Below are 25,886 nucleotides of genomic sequence, written 5' to 3'. Positions count from 1 at the left end.
TTCGCATCAGAAGCAGCGATGGGATTCAAAACTCTTTACTACCGGTTCTGTGGGCGTGAATTTGTGGGTGTGGTGTGGCTTTGTGGGCGTGGCAGGGGAAGGATACTGCAAAAACCCCATTTCCACCCCACCCCACTAGCCTGCTTTCCAGCTCCGTTCTCCTGTGCAGGGCAACAAAAGAAGATCAGCTGGGAGGCTGGGGGGGGGGAGGGGGCAGCCTATTTGCCAGTTCTCCAAACTACTCAAAATTTCCACTACCGGTTCTCCAGAACCTGCCAGAACTGGCTGAATACCACCTCTGGTCAGGAGCCCTTTCAAACTGTAGACGTATAATGTTCAACACTGAGCAGATAAAATGATAGCTTAAGACTACAAGCAAGCTTGACGGTGCTGCCTCAATTTTTTTTGCAGATTTCTTAAGTGGACCCTAACCCCTTTCAGACACTAAGTTCTTGCCTGCAGTATTTTTAAAACAACTTTGCACAGAGGGGATTTTTACCCAACAAGGTGAGGTTCTCTTTTTAATGAAGTTGTTTAGAGAAAAGTCCTAGAAGGGAGACAGATTCTGAGGAAACAAAATGGCGATCCTTGGGTGAGTGACGATCCATTCAGCTTGAGTTAATAACAACCAGACCGAGACAAAATCCAGAATCTTCTATCGCAGAGAATCGTATATTCTGCAATAGGGGAATTGTTTCCCCATGAACAAAACACGAAGGTGACTCATACCATTGGAGCAAGGATTAACAGCAGCCCTGCCCAACCTCCCGCCCAAGGCTTCCCATACAATCTTCAGCATTGATTCCTTGCCATTTCCAACCCCCCACCCCCACCCCTGGAAAACTACTTTCTAAATGCTTCTGCTCCCTCTTGGTTGTTGACATGGAAACTGAGACTGGTATTAAATCAAGTGGTTGCACTGAAGAAATTGGATCCATTCCTCCATGGCTCAAAATGGGCACAGGACGATCTGAATGAGATCCAGTGGCAAAATAGAGGTGATTTCGTGGTAGAGCGTCTACGTTATACAACGAAGGTGACATACTTCCCTCCACAATTGAAGGGACAAAAAGAGGTCCATCGAGTCACATTGACATATAGGTCCTTTGTCCATGGTCCCTCCCCCTTTCTGTTTACAAAAAGAAAAAAGAGTCTCAAAAGCCAGATTCCATCATCTCTTCCTAGCAACATTATCATGGAACTGAATAAGGAAATGACATCCCATGAAGACCATGGAGCTCTATGGAGATCCAGCAAAGCCCCCTCCACACTTTGTCCGTCTCCAGAGCAGATCATGCTGCCTCATCTGTTTAGAGAAGACCAAACTGGGTCCACTCAGTCTTGCAACGGCTGGACGAAGTTGGAAGGAAAGACACCTGTCCTTGTGCCATCACCTGCAATGAATCCAACCTGGAAGGAAAACATCCCATGAGAACGAGAAACTACAAATAAAGAGTAGCAGCACATTAGGCTCTGATCCCAGTTTTTTCCCATAGGGAAAGAAATGACAAGAACTGGATGTGAAGCAACCCTGCTTCATTAGATCTGCAGCTATGTAAGAGGTCTTCTACCGCACTGCCTTAAAATGGCTTCTACTGTACAGCACTGTGCAATCGCCATGGTAACGGATTCACAGTACTCCACAAGGGGGTTCCCTCTGGTAATGGAGAAAATCCAACATTAGAAATTGTTCATGGAAGGAGGGTTGGGATAAATAAATACCCAGGTAGAGCCAAGTTATCAGCTAGTTTATTAAATTAGGGATGAGCCTCTCTGCACCACTTCTAAATGTTCTCTGGCTGTTCTGGACTCAAAAATCATTTCATCCCCTTTTGACGAGCCAAAAGCTTCTCTCCATGAAGGTCACTTTCCTTGCTCTTTTCTGCATGTTGAAATTTTAGCTCTCGTTTCTCCCAAAGTGGCTCTTGAAAGTTACTGATCTAAAGATAAAATGAAATGCTGAGATATTAAGTCAAGGGCTGCGTGTAAGCAGAAGATAGATTTTAGAGGGGAAGATGAACAAAAATCACAATCTAGACAAAAACACAAGTGTCCTTTTCAGGAATGCTTCCCAAGGTATTTCTCTAAAGGACAACCTTCTCCTTCTCCACTGAAGCTCAGAGGAAAATTATATTTCTACTCTAATCCGGTGAGGAAAAGCAGCAGTACTGACCCAATTTTGCTCATCCTCTTCCCGTGTTACTACGATGACTTCGCCCTTGGAGAAAGTCAACTCGCGGGCCTTGTCCCCTTTGCAGTCAGCCAAAGCCTTGACTCGATTTAACCGTCCTTTGGCCTGTGAAGGGCAGAAGAGTAATTATCAGTTTTATGATAAAATCCCTTGCTTCCCCCAGATGGCTTTTATGGCTGAAGAGGCAGAGAGGTGACAGCAGTGCTGGGTGCAAACGAATTTGCATGAAAGCAGCATAGGGTGTTCTCTGCACTAAGGAACATTCAACAATGTACACGGAACGCTGTTACCTTCCCACCAAAGGTGGTTCCTATTTTTCTACTTGCATTTTTACGTGCTTTCAAACTGCTAGGTTGGCAGAAGCTGGGACAAGTAACGGGAGCTGACTCCGTTACGCACCACTGGGGATTCGAACTGCTGAACCTTCTGATCGACAAGCTCAGCATATCTTAACCACTGAGCCACCGCGTCCCTCTATCTTAGCTATAGATATACTCCTATATATTTATATGCAGAGACATAAATGAACAACAACAAATTTAACTGGCGGCGTCATTGCTTTAAAAATGGAAAATTGACACATCCACATATGTGTGATAATTGACAGGGCAGCCTTTCAGATCCTGGAACCGTAACACAAATGGGCATTCAGAAGCAATTGCTGTTGCTTGCCAACACAGTATTACTCTGTGCCTGCTATGGTCTAGAAAACACATGGCAGATCCATCACTGCTGCCTCTTGGCATGGGTTCTTATTTTGAAACTTGGAGGAAAATGCCAACCTCGTCCCCTCCCCCTGGCTTTCTGAGATTGCTGCCATCAGCTCTAAGGTTGAAATGGATACCCATTCTATAACTGAGCCCAGATTGCTGCCCAGGGATACCATGTTAATGCTGGGTAGAAAGGAGACCCCCAACTCCAGATGGCTCAAACTGTTAAAAAAAACAAACCACACAACCTCTTGCTGTCTCTCCATAACTCACTGGTGCAAATCTTCTTGGCGTTGGCACAGGCAGAGGTGTCGGCCCTGGCATCGCAGTTTTGCATAAAGACACTTCATCCGGGCAACAAGGGCTCTGCGGGGAGAGAGGGCTGCTGGAATATTTACCCATCGAGCTGCTACTACTGATCCGTCGATAGGACCTGGTGCTCTCTGAGCTGTAGGAGAAAAGAAGGTGTCTCAGAAATCATTTTTGGTGGTGGAGAGTGTCTTCTTGTGGGACTATCGAAAAGAGATACCAATTTGGCCTGGGAAATAAGACTTCCGGAACTTATTGTTGTGGCCTGTCTGCCGGCAGAGCTGACAGCAGAGTCGGACTGTGAGGAGGTTGGGGAGGAGCATGGGTCACTCCTGGAGGCTGGGGAAGGTTTGGACAAGAGGCTCTGTCTCTCCTTCTTCCTTTGCAACCCATTCCCATCATAAACCATTACAGAAGTCCCTAAACCAGTGTTTCTCAACCTTGGAGACTTGAAGTCCTGTGGAGTCCACAGGACTTCAAGTCTCCAAGGTTGAGAAACATTGCCCTAAACATTAAGAGTTGGTATCTGGTTAGTTAGTTTGTTTGTTTATTCTCGTGTTCCTTTTCTTTCCTCATTCACCCTTCTTTTTATGCTTGGTCAGAGATTTGATGAAAAGCATGTTTTGTTTCTCCTTGTTGATTTATCAGCAGCATGTATAACCTGTTTCCCCGAAAATAAGACCTCCCCGGATAATAAGCCCAATCGGGCTTTTGAGTGCATGCGCTAAAATAAGCCCTCCCCCCCCAAAATAAGCTCCCCTCCAAAATATTTAACTGCATGCGCAGCCTGCCATTTCCTGGGGGAGAGGAGCATGCCCCACACACCCCACATATACCTGCCATCCATGCGGAATGGCCTTGCGGAGGCCGCTCCCGCAAACCCTAGCTACCACAGCCCTTCTCTTAGTGGCGGCCACAAAAAGAACAGCAGGCCCAGCAATGTTGGGGCTGGCAAGAGTGTGCCAGAAAGAGAGACCAAACTTCCGGCCCGTTCTGGATCAGCTGATGCGTGAGCCACAGGACAAGGTTAAGGGGCCTCCTCCACCTCAAATATAATAAGACCTCCCCGAAAATAAGGTCAAGCGCTTATTTTGGGGTGGTCAAAAGAAAATAAAACCCTGTCTTATTTTCGGGAAAACACAGTAGTAGAGAATAGAGCCCACTTTGGTACAGATGTTAAAATAATGCACAGGTAATCCTTGACTTACAACAGTTCATTTAGTGACTGTTCAAAGTTACAACGGCAATGAAAAAAGTGACTTATGACCGTTTTTCAGACTTACGACCTTTGCCGCATCCCCATGGTCATGCAATCAAAATTCAAACACTTGGCAACTGATTCATATTTATGACGGTTGCAGTGTCCCGGGGGTCATATGATCCCCTTTTGCGACCTTCTGACAAGCAAAATCAACAGGGAAGCCAGATTCGCTTAACAACTGTTTTTCTAATTTAATGCCTGCAGTGATTCACTTAATGATGGCAAGAAAAATTGCAAAATGGGGCAAAACCCAAACAAACAACAGAAACTTTGGGCTCAATTGTGGTCATAAGTCGAGGACTACCTGCATGTGTATCAGCAGGGAGAATCGGGAGAATGCCTTCTCAAGTTACAATTTAGAATTAATATCTGGGCTCCTTTTTGGAAGTGAGAGATTATGGTTTTATAGATATGATGCTTTTATATGCTTGCACTTGAAGGTGGAAGCCTAAATAAATATAATGATAGATACTATTAATAAGGAAGGAATATTTTAGAAATGACACCAGTATGGACTAATTTTGGACCTACTTATATATAACTTTTATAGTGGTGTTTGTCTACAACAGCCTCCCAAATTATTGTAGAGTCACCAACTCCTTTGCCAACACCGTAACCATATTATAGTATGTTTATTTATTCGAGAAACTAAATACTGGTTATCTTGCTAGGGAAAACTATTACTGTGTCAATAGCCATGAAAAATGGATTCAAACATCTGAGCAACATGTGAAGCTCCACACACCTGGCCTGGATACTCTACCAGCTGGATTCAAGTGATATGTGATATGTAAGCAAATCAACCATGCTACGGAAGCTTAATGCGCCAGCCTCCTTCATACACCAGGCTGGGGAAATGGCTGGGTCCCAAACACAGAGAACTAGAAATTATGGTTTGCTTAGGTAAAGCCAAAGAGCCAGTGCTATCCAAAGATGTCTCCGTGGTCAAGTGGCCGGCATGATTAAACGGTGAAGGTGCACGGAGCGCTGTTACCTTCCCACCAGAGTGGTCCCTGTTTGTCTACTTGCATTTTTTACGTGCTTTTGAACTGCTGGGTTGGCAGAAGCTGGGACAAGTAACGGGAGCTTACTCTGTTACGCGGCGCTAGGGATTTGAACAGCTGAACTGCCGACCTTCTGATCGATAAGCTCAGCATCTTAGCCACTGAGCCCTTATGGTTTGCTTAATCATAGTATATTCAATAAACTCCAGTTGTCGGGCTCCTTACTTGCTAAGCCACTAATGATGGTTTACAAGCTGCAGCAGCTGGGTTCTTATGAGGCTAAACCATTAAACGGTTGAATGCTTTGTCTTAATCAGAGACAACAGAAGGAACCCAGGTCCTCCTATAGATTTTAGCTGAAAACTGTACAGGGAATGGAAACTGCTGATAATAGCAGCAATAGCAGTAGCACTTAGACTTATCTACCACTCCATAATGCTTTACAGCACTCTCTGAGAAGTTTACAATGTCAGTGTACTGCCCACAATAATCTGGCTCCTCATTTTACTGACCTCGGAAGGATGGAAGGCTGAGTCAACCTCCAGCTAGTCAGGATCGAACTCCTGGCTGTGGGCAGAGTTAGCCTCCAATCCTGCATTCTAACCACTGCGTCACCAGGGCTCAACCTACTAAGCTGCTCAACTTACAAGGGATTGGTTTTTATTTTATGAATGTGATGCATATGGCCACCCTTCTCATGGACAGCATCTGGTCTGATAACTTCTGGTCTCACCTGAACCTGACTGGGGGTGTTTGTCCTGGTTCCGGAGAGGTCCCAGGGGAAGGCTGCAGAGCTATCATCTGAGTAGGCTCTGATCTTCGCCGTTGAGAGGCACCGCCGACATCGGAGCAGGTCTCCCAATAGGCTGTGGCTTTGACTTCCATAGAGTTACGGACGTTGGCTGATTGCCAGAATGGGCCACCCTCCAACACACTGGGGATGCTGGAAAGGGATGAGTTCCAAACGTCAGGGCTGTCTGGCGAATGGGGTAGCGATTCAGAGGCATCTGGAAAGCAAGGGAAACAATCACTTATGGGAGCAGAACAGAGGTGGGATTCAGCCAGTTCTCTCCAGTTCAGGCAAACTGGTAATGGCGGCTGCAAGAAGCTCCACCCACCAGCCCCAAAGTAATGTGCGAGCATGCATACAGCTTTGCCGACATTTTTGCTTCACCTGGTTTTGATTTGCTGCTCCCTTTCGGAGGCTTCTTGAGTGGCAGTGGCGGTGGGGTCTTCTCAGTGGCAGAGTTTCGTTGACCAGGCTGCGAAGGGATCACGATGGTCTCGTAGGTCTTGTTGCTGATATCCATGCCAGAGCAGCCCCACCGATTTGGAGAGAAGAGAATGGGCTGGCCGGTGGTGGGAGATGGTGAAGACCCAAAAGATCGTTGCAGTGGGCTAATCTATCAGACAAAGCAGCAGATGTCATCAGCACCTGGAATCAGGGGTGGGATTCAGCCAGTTCGCACCGGTTCAGGCGAACCGGGTGTTAATTGTGCATCCGGTTTGCCGAACAGGTTGTTGCAAGGACCGGATGGCCCTGCCCACCCCGCCCTGCCCCTGGAACATTATCAGATAGGACACAACAACAAATGGAGTTGTTATGCCAGCACCTTTTCATCCAGCTCATCTTCGCTGTCGTATGAGAACTCCTGAGACGTTTCCCAGTCGTAGTCCACATGGATCTGCATAGCCAACTTCCCAGCCTGGGCCTGCTCCAGCTATCACAAAAGGATAAAAAGGACATCCTTGGTCAGTTCACCATCTAAGAGGTTCTCCTATTCCTTCAAAGGTTGTGATGTCATTCTTCAGGTTGACACAATGCCTGTCAGTCAGAGAGAAACCTCTGCCTTAGATAGCAGTCTGAGAAAAGCCCACTGCGAAGTTTCCAAAAGATGACCTAATTAATTTACGAGCCTCGAGACAAAGTTCAAAAGAAATCCAGTCATTTATTAGGATCAATATTTTGGCATGTTCTTCTGCGGAGCCGAAACTGATTTCCGGTTAATTGCCTTTGCATTTTACCCGTCTCTCCCCTCCCTCAGTTTGTGTCATAAATCATATCCATGAATGAAATGTTAGCATGCTTGAACTTTGCACCCCACACACACCAGTTATCAGCTGCCTTCAGAGTCAGACATCAGTGAGGCAGACAAACAACTGGAGCCTGTTCCCAGTGTGTGCATGCACAGAGTTGCCAGATGAACGAAACAGCTAAAGAACAGGGGTCGACTTGGAGTAAGGCCACAGATGGACGATTAATGGCCCCTCCCAGAGGAAATAAAAGAGGAGCGAAAGGGGAGTGGAGCTTGCAGGAGACAATTAGTTGGCTTAATTGATTCGTGACTCTCTGAGACTCCTGGCCAAGTTTTGCAGATATCAGCCTGGCAGATCTCCAAGTCAGATAAGGTCTGTGACAATAAATCCTCCCTTGAAACACTTTGATGGATGTGGATGAGCAGAATTCACAATAAATTCAGGGTTTTTTGGGGGCAAGGAGTCTGCTTCATGCTCTCAGAACACCTTCCTGCTATAGAAAAGTTGTCAATACAGCCTGGCTACTGGTCAAGAAGGATGGTCATCATGAAGTAACATTATCTGGAAAGCACAATTCTCCCACCTAAGGTCTAAGGCCCCCTTACCTCCACCTACCAAGTCTTTGCACTCAGCATTCTTGAATCTTCGTGCCATATCGAGAGGTGTTTCACCCGCTGCATTTACTGGAGGAGAATCAAAAGGAGACACCAATCTGAATCCACAGATTTTCAAACAATGAGCTACACAAACAGCGAGGATAGGTGCACCATAATTTTGAATGATGTATAGATACTTGCACCTCATAGGAATAATCACATAAAGCTTATTACATCATCATCATCTTTTAATGACTCCATAATCCATTGCAGAGTGGAGTCTGGGCAACTGAATGGAGCTGAGTGTTTACTGGCCAGATGCCCTTCCTATCACCAATGCGGAGGTTGTTTTTTTTAGCAGATATATTCTCAGTGTGCCCAGAGAGAGAAATATCTGCCTCTACCCAGGATCGAACTCAAAGACTCCTGATTGTGAGGCGATAGCTCCACCTGTGGGCCACTGCACCAATTATAAAGCTTATTATATATTTTAATAGAAGTATGGCATCACAAGGGTGGCTCAATAGCTAAGACGCTGAGCTTGTTGATCAGAAAGGTCGTCAGTTCGGTGGTTCGAATCCCTAGCGCCACATAACGTAGTTACTTGTCCCAGCTTCTGCCAACCTAGCAGTTCAAAAGCACGTAAAAATACAAGTAGAAAAATAGGGACCACCTTTGGTGGGAAGGTAACAGCGCTCCGTGCGCCTTTGGCATTTAGTCATGCCGGCCACATGACCACGGAGACGTCTTCGGACAGCGCTGGCTCTTCGGCTTTGAAACAGAGATGAGCACTGCCCCCTAGAGCTGGAAACGACTAGCACATATGTGCAGGGGGAACTTTTACCTTTACTTTATGGTATCACATTCATCAAAGCCCAGTCACTCAACCTTCCTGCATTTGTCCACCACATTATTCAATTGATCCAAGGAAGCAATTCTCTTTCAAGAATCCCCAAAGCTTTTCTGAATCCAAGATGTTGCAAAAGATAATATTCTCAGCCAGCCTGGAAAATTCCATTGACAGAAACTGACCACACAGCTATATTTTATTTTTATTGCAGTACTGGCAGTGGGCTCCAGTATCCTACCATGATGAGAACAGTAGGCAGGTTTAGGGCCATAAAACAAGCTTGGCACACCCAACTTTATCCCCCAAGAAAGCAAGAATAAACAAAAAGCTCAAGAGGAGAATGCATGAGGGTTGTTTCCAGCCGTTTGCCACCCAAGCGGGCTGCTTCCTTCTGCCTTATGGTAGGATCGGCCACGTACTCCCTTGTAGTAAGACTCTGAAGTTACCAATCTTTCTCCCTCCATATCCATCCAGGTGGGCATCCTACCTGCCTTTGTAGAAGCTTTCCCTTTCAGTAACAACTTGATGCAATTGGGCTGATTATACTGGACTCCGTAATGTAAGGCTGTGTTCCCATCCGCAGTGGGTCGGTCCAGATTTCCCCTACGTACAGAGGGATAGCAAAGTGGCACATTTCAGGTCTGATTGTTTTTGTTTCCATCAGTACATCATGGGAAACCTCAGTTCTTAAAAAGGACATAAGACACGTGCTTTCAATTTGCACAACCGCACAAGGGAGGCATTTGTACTTCCAAAGTGACCTGCAAACAACTTTACATATGTTCCCTGTTGTTCCAAATGATTTAATACAGCATGGACAACACTGGACACAACATCATCAGTTGATCTTTTACTCCTATATCCAAGTGGATGCTTGGGTGGTTATGGGGTGGGGAATTTTTGGTGGGTGGCAGAGGTGGGTTCCTACCAGTTCGCACCTATTCGGTAGAACCGGTTCGTCAAATCTACCAAACCGGTTAGAAGAGGTTCCACCAGTGGACCTGGAAAGCAGGCCACACCTACAGAAGAGGTTCCAAAAAATTTTGAAACCCACCACTGGTCCTTGGATATGATTATTCTACACTATCATGCTCAAATTTATAAAACTCAGTGCCTCTGTGAAAGGTAAGGATGACTACTGCGTTTGTGGTGCAATCAGAACATTGCCTGTGTTGAAGTTGTTTTAACGCAAACCAAAGATGCCTTTTAAAAAACAAGTTTACATCATATTCTGACGCATACCAATGCTGTGTGTGAGATAATTTAAGGTGGTTCTGACAAGTGTCGTCAGCATCTTCATATCCGGTCACATGGGCGGCAAGCCACTCCCATCCAGTCACATGGGCAGCAAGCCACTTCCACAAAGAAGGCTACACCCACAGAGTAGGTTCGAACAATTTTTGAAACCCACCACTGGTGGGTGGGTGAGGGGGGTGTTTTGGGATTGTCATGTGTGTTGGACCTGGTCTCTGGGTGTTATGTGAATTTTGTTGTGTGGATACACTGTGTATATACGTACAATGACAATAAAGTAATTTCAATTTCAAACAGAAACGCAGCTTTGCTTGAACAGCTACCTTTTTTTCTCCCCGGTTCTTCCAGTGCAATCTTCCAATAAATGTTACAATTTATACCTCTGAGGATTGCAAATAAATTTGCAGATGGGTTGGGAGGAAGGGCGAGAAGGGATTAAAAGGGGCAGGATCTATTGCAAACTGCATCAAAAGTCTAAATAAGTAGAGATGCTTGCTGCTTTGAAAGCCTGTGGGCAAGGCTAGTGAGTTTCATTCTTACTCTCCCTTCAACACTAATCTAGCCACACCAGGAGCAAAAGAAGACTTCTCAGAAGGGGCCTCAGAATCCAGTAATAAGGATCCTTCAAACTAAGGCTTACCCATTCTGAATAATGAAATCCACCAATGGAAGGGAGGTTTTGTTGGCATAGCGTACTGCCCAATGCAAGGCTGGTTCACCTTGTTCCTATTAGAAGAAGAAGAAGCAAACATTTTGCAGAACTTTTTACAATGGAAGTCAAATTAAAATAAAAATCTAAAAAAATGAACCACAAAGACATCTGAATTACATTACATCAAGTCGATAGCAATAGAAATAGCACTTAGACTTACTGTATTTTTCAGAGTATAAGACACACTTTCCCCCACTCAAAGAGGGTGAAAATTTGGGTATGTTTTATACACTGAATGTAGTCCCACTCACCCACTGGCCTCCACCCTTTGGTTTCTGCCTGCTAGCAATTTGCCTCCTTGCAGCAAACAGCAAACAGCCTATTTCAGTTTCAGCACAGCTTGATTAGCACAAGCAGCTGATTGTCGGTTGGATTGGCCTCCCGATCTGTCTCTGCCTCCCAGCAATTTGCCTCCTTGCAGCGAACAGCCTGTTTCAGTTTCAATTTCAGCACAGCCTGATTAGCACAAGCAGCTGATTGTCGGCCCCCTGATGATCAGCTGTTTCAGGCTGCAGTGATTGCCATTGCCTATTGCTGCCTCTGTGGGCCCTGTTTTCAGCCTCTGTGCACCCCATTTTCCGCCTATTCCAATCCACGCCGCCTAGAATGGGCAGAAAACAGGGTGGGCAGAGGCCGAAAACAGGGCGCACAGAGGCTGAAAATGGGGGAAACAGAGGCAGCAATAGGCAATGGCAATCCCTGCAGCCTGAAACAGCTGATCATCAGGGGGCCGACAATCAGTTGCTTGTGCTAATCAGGCTGTGCTGAAATTGAAACTGAAACAGGCTGTTTGCTGCAAGGAGGCAAATTGCTGGGAGGCAGAGACAGATTTTTTTTTCTTCTTTTCCTCCCCAAAAGGTAGGTGCATCTTATACTTCGGCGCGTCTTATACTTCAAAAAATACAGTATATACCACTCCATAGTGTTTTACAGCACTCTCTGGGCAGTTGACAATGTCAGCACATTGCTCCCAACAATTTGGGCCCTCATTTTACCAATTCTGGAAGGATGGAAGTCTTAGTCAATCTTGAGCCCATCAGGATCGAGCTTCAGTCTATGGGCAGAGTTAGACTGCAGTACCACACTTTAACCACTGTGCCACCACCAGGACTTCTTAATATCCTAAGTTGATATTAAAGGAAGCCTCATAGGTGTCTGTCAGATGTGGGTTTCTGTTATGAGAGATTCAACCTATAACTGTCCATTCTTTTGTCAAGAATACCCATGCCACAGAGGCCGCAAGCCGAAACTACAAACAATACCAATCTTTCGGGGTGTGTGTTCTGTTAAGATACAGCCTGTTGTGCCTTAAAATGGCTTCTACTATACGGCCGTAAAATGGCTTCTAGTGTACAATGTAGTGGAGTTGCCATGGTAACAGCTTCACAGTACTCACAAGGGGGCTCCCTCTGGTAAGGGGGAAAATCTAACATTAGAAATTATGTTTGGTACTGGCATTTTCCCCCTACAAATAAATATCCAGGCAACTCTGGGTTAATGGCTAGCCAATAAATAAAAATCAAGAACGTGAAGGTCATTTATCAAAGCAACCATGTTTTGGCCGACTTCTGTTTCTTGTGCCCCACTTTGTCCCACTCACCTGACCTTCAGGACTCACGAGAGGTTTGGACAGATCGTGGCCTTCAGCAAAAGCCTGGAGCAGTGCCAAGAGATCCCTGCTTCGGATAGCTTCCCAGACTCGGTAAGGATCTTCCTTGGTAACTTTGTGGACATACTTGCGTTCCATATACTTTGCCATGATGAATTCCTTCCTGGTATTCCTGCATTTGGGAAGAGGAAAAGTTCTCCAAAAGTGTTGGTTGTTTTTTTTGAGACCTTAGGGCAAGGGTGGGGAATGATGGCCCTTTTATGATTTGCGGACTTCAACTCCCGGAATTCCTGAACCAGCCACGCCAGTTCAGGAATTCTGGGGGTTGAAGTCCACTAGTCATAAAGGGCCATTGTCCCCACCTCTGCCTTAGAGGTACATAAGAAGGGCTCAGCTCAGCCAGTCCTGTGTTTTATTACAGTGGTATCTTGGTACTCATCGTTAATTGGTTCCAGGAGGTGTGATGAGTACCAGACATGATGAGTACCAAACAAATTTTCCCCATAAGACATAATATAGTGAGTCACAGTGTAGCTAAACCCAACAAGTCGAGTACCAAACAAACGAGTACCAGGACAAAATTTTTGCATCAAAATACACTGAGTTCCACTGTACTTTCAATGGGCATGTGCTTCTCTATGTTCTCCATTCCCATTGTTTAATCCTCAAGTAATAGATATTTAGAAGCAAGGACTGCCAAGAACTGAGGGATTGAAAATGGCTGTTGGTATGATGCAGAGATGTATCAACTCCACAGGGAGGGCATTTCGAAGCCCAAGGACTGCTGCTAAGCATGACCCAAGATGTTATACATGTGATGGGAATGTATACTACACAGGCGTGCATCATTCAATATTAATTTTGGGACCTCAAGTTGCTAGATCTATGGCTAACAAAGTAATCTTGGTAGACAATGGCTGGTAAAGCGTCCAGCTGGGGAAAGCAAAGGAGCAGATTTCTAAATAGCAGTTACATTGCAAAGTCACAAGTATTTGCTTATTTATTAAATTTACATTTATTAAAATTGTGCACAGCTTGGGTAGCAACATTCAAGTTTTCCTACTGGTGAAAGCATGTTGGTGTGTGTGTGTGTGTGTGTGTGTCTGTGTGTGTGTTTGTGTGTGTGTGTGTGAAAAATAAATGTAGAGAAAATAGTAAAACTAAGAAGAATAGAATAGAATAACAGAGTTGGGATCTTGGAAGTCTTCTGGTCCAATCCCCTGTTTAGGCAGGAAACCCTGCACCACTTCAGACAAATGGTTATCCAACATCTTCTTAAAAACTTCCAGTGTTGGAGAATTCACAACCTCTGGAGGCAAATTGTTCCACTGATTAATGGTTCTAACTGCCAGGAATTTTTTTCTTAGTTCTAAGCTGCTTCTCTCCTTGATGAGTTTCCACCCATTGCTTCCTGTCCTGCCCACAGGTGGTTTGGAGAATAGCTTGACTCCCTCTTCTTTGTTGCAACCCTGTGAGATATTACAACCCTGCTATCATGTCTCCCCTGGTCCTTCTTTTCATTAAACTAGACATACCCAGTTCCAGCAACTGTTCTTTATGTTTTAGCCTCCAGTCCCCTGGAGTGGAGCAAGTGAATGTTTTTTGCAGTTGCCAACAGCCAGTTCAAATTTCCACAGACTCTTCTTTTTAGAAACAAGGCTGTGCCCATCCTATGTAAAACCACAGAGCCAGGTCCTGACCTTGTTTTATTTATTTATTTATTTGGAGGATTTATGTGGCTGCCCATTAACTCTCAGTGATTCTGAGTGACCTTACCCTTGTTTCTTCTTGTTGTATTCTGACAACAGAGATGGGGCCCTACCCTCTGCCCCAAGTCCATCCTCATCAGATATCTCCAAAGCCTTCCCCCATCCCATCTCTGCCCCCCAAAAGCAACACCCATATGACTCACATATCGCTGCTCAAGGAAGGTTTGGGGCTGTTCTGGATTGGCAAGGTGGCTTCCATGACTTCATTAAACTTGGCGTTTCCAATGCTGACTGCCAGCTGTGAGTGAAACAAGAGCCACTGCGTTACTGGCAGGATGGGGAATCATCATATCATCCCAAGGAGCATCCACAAGCCATGTTGGACTAGCCAGTAAGGTAAAAATGGAGGCAAGAGGTTGAGAAAGGAAACTTGGTGTGCTATTTTCTACCACCTCCCTTTACTAACTCAATAAAGTTTGCCCTAACACGAAAAAGAAGACGTCGGAATCAAAGAATAGCAGAAAGGACGTGTTTGCTCCAACCTGAATGTTAACACTTACCAACAATTCCGACGTGCTGAGCACATCTAGTGTCAAAGATTGGATGCGGGAATAGTGCACCCCTAGTTCACGGTGAATCCCCGAGCACTCAATACATGTCAAGATGCCAAGGTTGGTGGAAAGCCAGGTGGGATCTGCAAGATAGCAACCCAGGAAGAAGCTGTGACATACATATAAGGCAGAAGTGGTATTCAGCAGGTTCAGACCAGTTCTGGAGAACTGGTAGCGGAAATTTTGAATAGTTCAGAGAGCCACTAAATACCGCCTCTGACTGGCCCCGCCCCCATCTATTCTCTACCTCCCGAGTCCCAGCTGATGAGGAGGAAACCGGGATTTTGCAGTAACCTTCTCCTGGAGAATGGGGTGGGAATGGAGATTTTACAGTATCCTTCCCCTTGCCACACCCACCAAGCCATGCCATGCCCACCACGCCACACCCACAGAACCGGTAGAAAATTTTTTGAATCCCACCACTGATATAATGACACCTCCTTCTCCTACTCATTCTGCAAACCAGTGGTGGATTCCGGATCCTGTTGCAACCGGTACGGTGCAACGGGGCCTGGCGTCCACCACAAGAACGCACACAGCGGGCGCATGCGTACTTACCATCTGCAATATTCCGCAACGCCTCCGCAACACTCCAGCTGCTTGGCGGAGCATCGCCCAGGCGCTGTACGCTCCATGTGCGGAAGCCCCAAAGAGCTCAAAGGACTCAAAGGTAAGGACGGCAGGCGGGTGGGCAATTGAGGTCATAAGTCAGTGGTGGGTTTCAAAATTTTTTAGAACCTCTTCTGTAGGTGTGGCCTGCTTTGTGGGAGTGGCTTGCCGGCCATGTGACCGGCTGGGAGTGGCTTGGCAGTCATGTGACTGGGTGGATTTGGCCAACTTGTAAAATGTGGTGAAACTCACTTAACAATGCTCTTGCTTAGCAACCAAAATGTTGGCTCAGAAACTCTGGCATTTGAAGCACACAAGTTTTAAAGCTATCAAGTTACAAGACCCTTGCACCCCTAACCCTTTAGAAAAAAAAACCCAGGGATGTTCAAACTTGACAGCTTTAAGACTTGTGGACTTCAACTCCCAGAATTCCTCCTCCAGTCATGTTGGCTCAGGAACTCTGGCATTGAAGTGAGCAAGTCTTAAAGCTTTCAAGTTACAAGACCCTTTCACCCCTAACCCTTTAGAAAAAAAACCCCAGGGATGTTCAAACTTGACAGGTTTAAGACTTTAAGGTTTAGACAGGATTCTTAGAGGCGGGCAGGGAGATTGGTGAGCCAGCCAATCAGTGAGCGGTGGGCAGGGCAAGCGTGGTGTGAACGGGCAGGGGGAGGGAGCTGGAACTGGTTCTAAAAGGCAGGAACTGGCAGGAACCCACCCCTGTTATAAGTCGAGGACTACCTGTAAGTGCTTGGGCACACGGGAGCCTTTGCATGAAAAAGGATGCATAAAAAAGCTGTTGAAACTCACCTGGGGCTCCACAATCACAGCACCATCGATTTCCTGGCATGTTTTTCACTTCATCGATGATGAGCTTGGCGAGTTCTTGCAATCCACTGTCAGCCACGCCTCCAGATGAGGATACGGAGCCTGCTGGGTCCCCCTTGAAAGCATTGCTAAGGGCTTCGTCCTTACTATTCTGGAGCACTGATACCCACCTGGGGAATGGGAGAAAGCATCAACCAGGATGCAACCAATTAAACGAAGGAAGTCAGCATATAGGGCATTGACTATTTAATCCAAAGGCCAGAATACACTATTAAAACTTTTTTATTAGTTTATCAAAGTATAAAATACAAAAGGAAAAGAAAATGGAAAAGTAAGAAGAGAGGAAGGGAAAAAGAGGGGATATAGTGTAATTTGAAGAAAAAAAGGAAAAGGGCAACCAATTTCCGACTCTCAGCGGCACAGTCAAGGGTAACAATATAATACAATACAATAGCAGAGTTGGAAGGGACCTTGGAGGTCTTCTAGTCCAACCCCCTGCCTAGGCAGGAAACCCTATACCGTTTCAGACAGATGGCTATCCAACATCTTCTTAAAGACTTCCAGTGTTGGGGCATTCACAACTTCTGGAGGCAAGCTGTCCCACTGATTAATTGGGATGCTGCAATGGTCGTAAGTGTGAACAATGGCCATACGTCACTGTTTTCAGTGCCATTGTAACTTTGGATGGTCACTAAATGAACTGTTGTAAATTGAGGACTCCCTGTAGAAACACGCAAAGATGCAAATCTGACGCACCCTGCTTTGCATCTGGGAAGAGCAAGCTGTGATTTCCCACATGTTGCTGGACTGAAACTTCCAGCAATTCTTGACCATTTCACACGTTTTCTGCAACCGTCATCGCTCAGGGTCTCCCCCAGCTTTCCCCATGTCTCAACTCAGCTTTGATTAAACAGACTAACAGAGTTGGAAGGGACTTGTAGGTCATCTAGTCCAACCCTACACCATTTCTGACAGATGGCAGTCCAGTCTCTTCTTGAAGTGATGCTCCAGTGATGAAGCTCCCACAACTTCAGAAGGCAACTTCTGTTCCATGGGTTGGTTGCTCTCACTGTCAGAAAGCTCCTCCTTATTTCCAGGTTGAATCTCTCCTTGTTTAGTTTCCATCCATTATTCCTTGTCTGGCCTTCAGGGGCTTTGGAATATAGCTTCATCCCCCCTCCCCTCCTCTCTGTGGCAGCCTCTCAAATATTGGAAGACTGCTATCCTGTCTCCCCTGGTCCTTCTCTTCACTAGACTAGCCATGCCCAATTCCTGGAACTGTTCATCGTATGTTTTAGCCTCCAGTCCCCTAATCCTCTTGGTTGCTCTTCTCTGTACTCTTTCTAGAGTCTCAACATCTTTTTATATAGTGTGATGACCAAAACTGGATGCAGCACTATAGGTGTGGTCTTACTAAGGCTTTATAGGGTGGTATTAGTACCTCCCTTGATCTTGATTGTATCCCTCTGTCAATGCAATTTAGAATTGCATTGGCTTTTTTGGCTGCTGCACTACTGCACTACTGGCTCATATTTAGCTGGTTGTCCACTCAAACTCCAAGATCCCTCTCACAGCTACTGCTATTAAGCCTGTTGGATAAATTCCTTTAGTTGCTAATGTCTGTGCTAGATTACTTGTACCCCACCTTTACAGGAGCCTCTGCTATAGATAATCCCTTCCTGCAGTGACTTTATCAAGATATTTCAGCTCTCCATCTGCCTTCACTACCCTCTTGCATGCTCGATGAGTCTGCAAATTTGGCAGAAAGGAACCGTTGATTCTCTTTTAGCGTCCAGGCCTGAATTTATTACACAAATATAATACAGGTAGTCCTTGAATTACAACCACCACTGAGTCTGAAAATTCATGTTGCTAAGTGGAACATTTGCTAAGTGAATTTTGTCCTATTTTGCAACTTTTCTTGCCACAGTTGTTAAGTGAATCTGGATTCCCCATTGACTTTCCTTGTGAGAAGGTTGGCCCTGGGCCACTGCCATCGTCATAAGAATGAGTCAGTTGCCAGGCGCCTGGATTTTGATCACGTGACCATGGAAATGGCTGCAACTGGTTGTAAGTGTGCAAAGCGGTCATAAGTCACTTTTTCAGTGCTGTTGTAACTTTGAATGGTTCCTAAATGAACTGTTGTCAATGACTACCTGACGACATAAATAAAGTAGAAGACCTGAGGCATCCTACCCTAATCCAATCGTTACACCTCCACTAATATTTCCAGTTCACGGTTTTCCCATTCAAAATGCAACAGGAGACGGAGAACTTTCAAACTTACACGACACAGTCTTGCTCTTCTTCGGCTTGGAAGTGGTATGTTCTGTTATCTGCAAAAAAAGAAAAAAAAAAGAAATAATAATAGAATCCCTTGAAGATAAGAAATGAATAAACAGCTGCATAACTATTTTATTTTGTTATGTTTGTCTTGTTTTTTTCTTTTATTGGTGTTCCCACCCCCTATTTTTGGTTCACCGACAAATGCGCGCTCGGCAAAAGCGCGCTGACAAAACCACGGCTAGAAAACAGCGAGGACGAAACCACGCCCACAGAAGCGTGCCGATAAATGCGCGCCAATGAAAGTGCACCATCAAGATACAACGCGAGACAACGTAATACCCTAACCCTAACCCTAACCCTTACCCTAACCCTAACCCTAAACCCAACCCTAACCCTAACCCTTACCTTAACCCTAATCGCACTTTCGTCAGCGCACATTTATCGGCGCGCATCTGTGGGCGCGATTTCGTCCTCGCTGTTTTCTCGCTGCAGTTTTATCAGCGCGCTTTTGACGTGCGCGCATTTGATGGGTCACGCTATTTTTAAAGGTAAAAATGTTTAATAAAAATGATTTTTTTTAAAAAAAGAAATGAATAAATATCAGTGGTGGCAGTTAGTGAGAGAGGCTGGAGAGAGTGCATAATGAAAGCAAATATTAAATATGCAACATAGCTTGTACTGTTTTTTTCCAGCTTTTTCTAAAGAAAAAGAATGGGAGACAGAGAGTGGTGCATGGGTAATATCCTTGCCCCCTTCCCCAACAGCCCAAAATTACATTGTAAGAATTCAACAGCAAGATTCCTTCTTTTGGGCAACCTTGTTTTGTATATGCCTTAAATAAAAATGGTTATAGGGCTGGGAGAGAGTTCGAAAAACCCTTGCTTATTTATCCTAAAATACACTATATTGCCAAAAGTATTCGCTACCTGCTTTTACTCGCATATGAACTTACTTTAAGTGACCTCCCATTCCTAATCCATAGGGTTCAATATGACGTCGGTCCACCCTTTGCAGCTATAACAGCTTCAACTCTTCTGGGAAGGCTGTCCACAAGGTTCAGGAGTGTGTTTATGGGAATTTTTGACCATTCTTCCAGAAGCGCATTTGTGAGGTCGCACACTGATATTGGACGATGTTTACGTGGCCTACCACTTCGTGGCTGAGTTGCTGTCGTTCCCAAACACTTCCACGTTTTTATAACACAGCTGACAGTTGACTGTGTAAAATTTAGGAGCGAGGAAATTTCACGACTGGATTTGTTGCACAGGTGGCATCCTATCACAGTTCCACACTGGAATTCACTGAGCTCCTGAGAGCGACCCATTCTTTCACCAATGTTTGTCAAAACAGTCTGCATGCCTAGGTACTTGATTTTATACCCCCGTGGCCATGGAAGTGATTGGAACACCTGATTCTGATTATTTGGATGGGTGAGCGAATACTTTTGGCAATGTAGTGTACTTTGGAATCATGCAACAGGATTTTGGAAATTTTGTCTCTGAATTTTAGCCATGCAATTTGAGGCTCGTCTAGGCACAGTCCGAAACCCTTGTCCTGGGGATTCACACCTGGTAGAAAAATTAACTATATCCGGACAGTGCTTATTACTGGCTTCCCTGAGACACTCAGGCACACAGAGCAAAATTCATCAGCAGTGCAGACAGAATGACGATTGCTACCGGCACACAGACGGCGGCTACTCCTACGTAGAGACCTGCATATGTTTCGCTGTAGAAAAAAAACCCTCTACATTTCATAGCTATGATAAGTGGGCGGGCGATAACAATTTCTTTCCACTTTAATCCAGTTCTTATCGCTTCAAATAACCAACCAATGTTAAACTTATTGTGAAAGAAATATGAGAAAAAGCATTCTGTCCTCAGCTATTCCGGTCAGTGGTGGGTTCCTCTCCCCATCGCTACTGTTGCGGTGCTTACGGGGCTGTGCGTCCTTTTTTCGTGCGCACAAATGCGCACTCCACTGCCTCTGCGACACCCAGCTGCTTGTTGGAGCTCGCAAAGGTGCCGCACGCAGTGCGCATGTGCACAATTGGCCGGTTGCTTTAAAAACTAGTATAGAACGTGGGCAGGTAGGCCAAATGAGCCACCATACTGGTATTCTGTCAGCTGCTCCTGGTTACTACCAGTGCCCCCGTACCGGGCCGTACTGGCTGGAACCCACCACTGATTCCGGTGCAAGATATTTAAAGAGGACAATGCAGCCCAAGTATTGTGATAAAATGTTTACTTACGTGTCACAAGATCAAAGGACTTTTTATCCTCCGGATGCGGCCTCACTTGGCAAGTCAAGAGATTTAACTTTACTGGAGGACGGTTTATCTGTTCAGGAAAAGTTGGGATAAGGGACCAGGAGCTCCGTCAAATACAAATATTACAGGTAGTCCTCAACTTACAACCACAGCTGAGGCCAAAATTTCTGTTGCTAAGCGAGACATTGGTTGAGTGAATTTTTGCCCCATTTTACGACCTTCCCTGCCACTGTTGTTAAGTGACTGCACTGCAGTTGTTAATTTAGTAACACGGTCGTTAAGCGAATCTGGCTTCCCCATTGACTTTGCTTGTCAGACAGTCACTAAAGTGGATCCCGTGACTTCGGGACACTGCAACTGTCATAAATATGAGTCAGTTGCCACGCGTCTGAATTTTGATCATACGACCATGGGAATGCTGGGCTAGTTGTAAGCGTGAAAAACAGTCACTTTTTTTAGTGCCGTTGTAACCTCGAATAGTCACTGTATGAACTGTTGTAATTCGAGGACTAAGCTATATTTCCTCATTCTTTTCTCACATTCTCAGATTGAGTAATACTGGAGAAATATGAAGTTTGAAGTTTAATAACATTTGTATGCCGCCCAATCCCGTAGGACTCTGGGCGGCTTACAATACAACATAAATCAAAAAGGAAGGAAGAGAAGAAAAGATAGATTTAAAAAACATAGATTTAAAACACACCATGCACTCCGTTCTAAGTGGGGCTGGACCGTATTTGGGGTCAACAGCCCCAGGCCTGCCGGAAGAGCCAGGTTTTAGTGGCTTTACGGAAGGCCAAGAGAGTGGGAAGGGTCCGGATCTCTGCGGGTAGATCATTCCACAGGGCCGGGGCAGCTACAGAGAAAGACCTCCCCCGAGGAGTCGCCAATCGGCATTGTCCAGTCGACGGTACCCGAAGGAGGCCCAGTCAAATATGACCAATAAATCAAATTACTGACATTTGCTCTTATTCTACATTACAGATGTTTATTTGCTGTGCAGCACCGAATAACGCAACCGGGTGTAAACCAGATAATATAATCAGATGAAGACTGAAAGTTGAAAAAGCCTGGAATTATAAAGAAATTATAAAGAAATTCACCAAATTTCTCCATAAATTAATTTCTTAAGACTTGTCTGGAAAATTTGCTTTTTAAAGCAAGGTTTTTAAATAGCCACCTGTATTTTTCTCTTCCACTTTTTATTCCATTTCTAAGCTTTACTCACTTGTTTTCAGTGTTCATGAATGGCTGGTTTTTTTCCCCTAAAAGTTTTTTAGCCAAGGCAAGATAGCAGGGGTGAAATTCATTTTTTTTTTACTACTGGTTCTGTGGGCATGGCTTGGTGGGAAATATACTGCAAAATCACCATTCCCTCCCCACTCTGGGGCCAGCCAGAGGTGGCGTTTGCCGGTTCTCCGAACTACTCAAAATTTCCGCTACCAGTTCTCCAGAACTTGTCAGAACCTGCTGAATTTCACCCCTGCAAGATAGGTAGCCAACGTTGTTCATTTGCCACCATCTCTGCAGGGAAATCTACTTTGCAGGGACCCAGCCTTTCAGTGTCAAAGACAGCCATGATGGATCTTTAAATTCCTCATGTGCGAAGACCTGGAGCTTGCCAGAGCACATTCCATAAGAATATGATGTATTCCCTGTACAGAAAATAGTGCCTTGCACTCTCCTTGGAGGCAGTGAGAGTGGCTTGCCGGCCATGTGACCGGGTGGGAGTGGTTTGCCAGCCATGTGACTGGGTGGGCGTGGCCAACTTGTAAAACGTGGTGAAATTCACTTAACAATGCTCTTGCTTAGCAACTAAAATGTTGGCTTAGGAACTCTGGCATTTGAAGCACGCAAGTCTTAAAGCTGTCAAGTTACAAGACCCTTGCACCCCTAACCCTTTAGAAAAAAAACCTCAGGGGTGTTCAAATTTGACAGCTTTAAGACTTGTGGACTTCAACTCCCAGAATTCCTCCTCTCGCTCTTCATCTTGATGATGTGCGGACAGGCTGGGGGAGGGAGCTGGAACCGGTTCTAAACAGCACTGTAGATTTGTGGAACCTCTTTTATAGAAGAGGTTAGAACTGGCAGGAACCCACCCCTGCTTGGAGGGCACAATCAAATAACATACTGGACCTTTCCCATGCCATTCTCATTGGCTATGTTCAGGCAATAGGTTTAATCAGGTCAGTATAAAGAGAGGTGTGCAAAAGTCCTCAATCCGGGAACAGAAAGTTCTGGAGAATTCTAGAATGTTCTGTTTATTTCCAGAACACACCAGAACCTCTTCCATCTTCCATAATCCTATGGAATAGTATATCCAGAAGGATATGGAGTGCTCTAGACAAGCCGATCAACTATGTTCATACAGCGCACTTCGATCTATTAGTTCTTTTGTCCAGTCTTAGAACCTTCTTTGCATCCATCCTGCTCGGTTAATGCATGGTTCGATGTGCTGTTCAAAGCCAAAATGTGGACAACACCAGAGCCAGGTTAAGCGTATGAAGAGACTTCTTTGAACATCCCCCAAGGGTGCATCAACACAAAGCAATTTTAATCTGGAATTTTTCAGTGAAGAAGTTCCACCCTCTACCCCACTTACTGTGCTGTGAGAAATAGTGAGACATCCGTATTTCACCCCACACTTTCTCTTCTGCCACACCTTCCGAATTCTAGGGCAAGCAAAGAGGAAAGACAAATGAACACAATATTGAGAATTAGCCTGTGTCAGAGGCCACGTAATTCCTGTTCTTGTAGATCCAGGGTTGCCGCCCCTTGGTAGCAGTGCATCCAGAGGTGGCATTCTGCCGGTTCGCCCCAGTTTGGGTGAACCGGTAGCGGCAGTGGGAGGCTCCTCCCACCCGCCCAGACATCATCACGGACGCTTTGGGCATGCATACGCATGCTCCTGAGGTGGGTTCCAGCTTCTTCTACTGCTGGTGACATGCTTCACGTGTGCTTGATGTGCGCTATGCACGCTTGATGCGCAATATGCATGCTTGATGCATGCTATGCGTGCATGCGCAGTAGTATAAAAAAGCGTCTGCGCATGCGCAGAAGCAAAAAACAAGATGGCAATCTCTAAGGCGTTGCGAGTAGAACCGGTTCGGGGGCGTGGCTGGCCGAGTTACTAGCTACTTAGCCGAACCAGACCGAACCAGTGGGAACCCACCTCTGGTGCGCTCCCAGTTCCGAACAGGTAGCAAAGGTAAGAGGATTTTACGCCCGAGTGCATCCTTCAGGAATAAATCTGTCTATCTGTCTACTACTAAATGTATAGGCTGCCCAAATCTATCATTAAGCAAACAAGGTGGTGGTTAAAAAAGAAAGAAATTGAGTAAAATGCTTTAGCACTGTAAAAATCAAACAGGAATGTGCAAAATATACAATTTAGGTAATGGAACTTTCCAGGAAAGAGAAGAATGGTTTTGTTTTGTTTTAAACCTTCCAGACAATGTCAGTCTGGTAAATTCCAGGGCTGGTTCTACACGATTTATGGCAGACGTGGTCTGATCCAAGGGAAACAAATGAGATTCCAGTATTCCTGAAACAATTCATTTTCTGAAAACATTACCTTTGATGATCTCCTCACACTACCTCCTCACTAAACAATTCCTGTCATGGTGAGGACTTTCCCAAGCAAAATATCGTAGGCCTACTATCTCTATCTCAGAGGTAAGAAATAAAAGAGACCTACATGAAAATCCATTTCTGGAGCTATGCCCACATCTCTAGATTTCTGAACGATGCCCTATTGATGAGGTGATGATAGGTTTGGAAAGAAGAACTGAGGGCGGGCAGCCTACAGGTTGCCCTTGAAAGCAGGGAGAGAGTGTGAGCCCTTGACAAATGATGACATCTCAGAAATGAACGGGTCAATTAAAATAAAATGTTGGTTAAGGCCTTTTGGAAGATGCTTATTTGCACCCACCCCATCCTGTGATGCAGCACAGCGCACATTCCGAGAGCTTACCCATCACTTTTCTTATACAAGAAGCCAGACTTCTCAGTCCCGTACTGTTTATTGCCTTGATGCTGATGGATGCTGTATCCACTGCCAGAGTTCTTCCTGTTGAGGTTCTCCTGAATGCAATAGAAATAAATTATGGGTTATGAGAGTTCAGACAAAATGGCTGCTGGTGGTTCGCAAATCCATGCAACAGAGAACAGCCCTGATTTACCATCTTGCTATTTGCCCCATCCTTTAGCCCAGTATTGCTCAACATTAACAACTTTTTAAGATTGCTGGACTCCAACTCCCAGATTTCCCCTGGTTAGTGTGCTGGCTGAAGAATTCTGGGAGTTGAAGTCCAGAAATCTTAAAGTCGATAGGGTTGAAAAACACCGCTTTAACCTCACCTTCATAAATGCTCTCAATTTTTCTGGCTTCTTGCTATTCATTTAGGAATGCCAGGTACTCCAAAAAGCTTTGGGATATATGCAATTGCTTATTTAATTGTCAAATTTATATGGCTGCTCATCGGATAAAAAAGTGGATTGAGGTGATTTATAATAAAATTAATAAAACAATTAATATATAAAAACCTCTTTTAAAAAAAATAAAAACAGAAGGCCAAGAGAAAACAGGAGATGTTAGTAAAAATGGAGTCGCCTCACAGACCACCTCATGGATCCCCTGGAGATCCCAGGCCTGATGACATAATCAGGTTTTGAGGGACTTCCAAAAATATCAGCAGGGAGGGAGCCAGACTCACTGCAGGGGCAGAGAGATGACTCATATAAGGCAAACACCACAGCAGAGAAGACCTGTCTTGTGGAACCCACTGTTCCGACTTAGGCTTCCCAAGAGCCTGAAGCAAACTCCTGGTCCCGACAAAAACCCCTTTTATTAATTTCCTGTGAATTCTGCTCATTCACATCCAGCAAAGTCTTTCAAGGGAGGATTTACAGTCACAGACCTTATCTGGCGTAGAGAGCTGCCAGGCCCGTATCTGCAAAACTTGACAGGAATCTCACAGAGTCACGAACCAATTAAGCAAACTAATTGTCTCCTGCAAACTCCACTCCCCTTTCACTCCTC

At 45.2% G+C, this 25,886-nt stretch overlaps 1 protein-coding gene across 1 annotated transcript in view; it reads right to left on the bottom strand.

The window, feature by feature from the left end:
• Positions 1–230: 230 nt before the first annotated feature.
• The window catches only part of ASAP3 (ArfGAP with SH3 domain, ankyrin repeat and PH domain 3), a 93,941-nt gene continuing 68,285 nt past the window's right edge, over positions 231–25,886 (bottom strand). Inside the window, exons 10-26 of the mRNA XM_032228013.1 lie at positions 24,819–24,928; positions 23,448–23,517; positions 20,828–20,915; positions 18,578–18,626; positions 16,273–16,460; positions 14,803–14,936; positions 14,446–14,540; positions 12,525–12,705; positions 10,853–10,938; positions 9,446–9,561; positions 8,128–8,195; positions 7,089–7,196; positions 6,650–6,878; positions 6,209–6,482; positions 3,175–3,349; positions 2,174–2,296; positions 231–1,410 (exon numbers count right to left, since the gene is read on the bottom strand). Coding sequence (XP_032083904.1) covers positions 1,336–1,410; positions 2,174–2,296; positions 3,175–3,349; positions 6,209–6,482; positions 6,650–6,878; positions 7,089–7,196; positions 8,128–8,195; positions 9,446–9,561; positions 10,853–10,938; positions 12,525–12,705; positions 14,446–14,540; positions 14,803–14,936; positions 16,273–16,460; positions 18,578–18,626; positions 20,828–20,915; positions 23,448–23,517; positions 24,819–24,928 — 2,169 coding nt within the window. The 3' untranslated portion in view covers positions 231–1,335. The remainder of the gene's footprint in view (positions 1,411–2,173; positions 2,297–3,174; positions 3,350–6,208; positions 6,483–6,649; positions 6,879–7,088; positions 7,197–8,127; positions 8,196–9,445; positions 9,562–10,852; positions 10,939–12,524; positions 12,706–14,445; positions 14,541–14,802; positions 14,937–16,272; positions 16,461–18,577; positions 18,627–20,827; positions 20,916–23,447; positions 23,518–24,818; positions 24,929–25,886) is intronic.

This window comes from Thamnophis elegans, chromosome 12, assembly GCF_009769535.1.
Source record: "Thamnophis elegans isolate rThaEle1 chromosome 12, rThaEle1.pri, whole genome shotgun sequence".
Lineage (NCBI taxonomy): Eukaryota > Metazoa > Chordata > Lepidosauria > Squamata > Colubridae > Thamnophis > Thamnophis elegans.
This window is presented reverse-complemented; position numbering and strand designations above follow the sequence as displayed.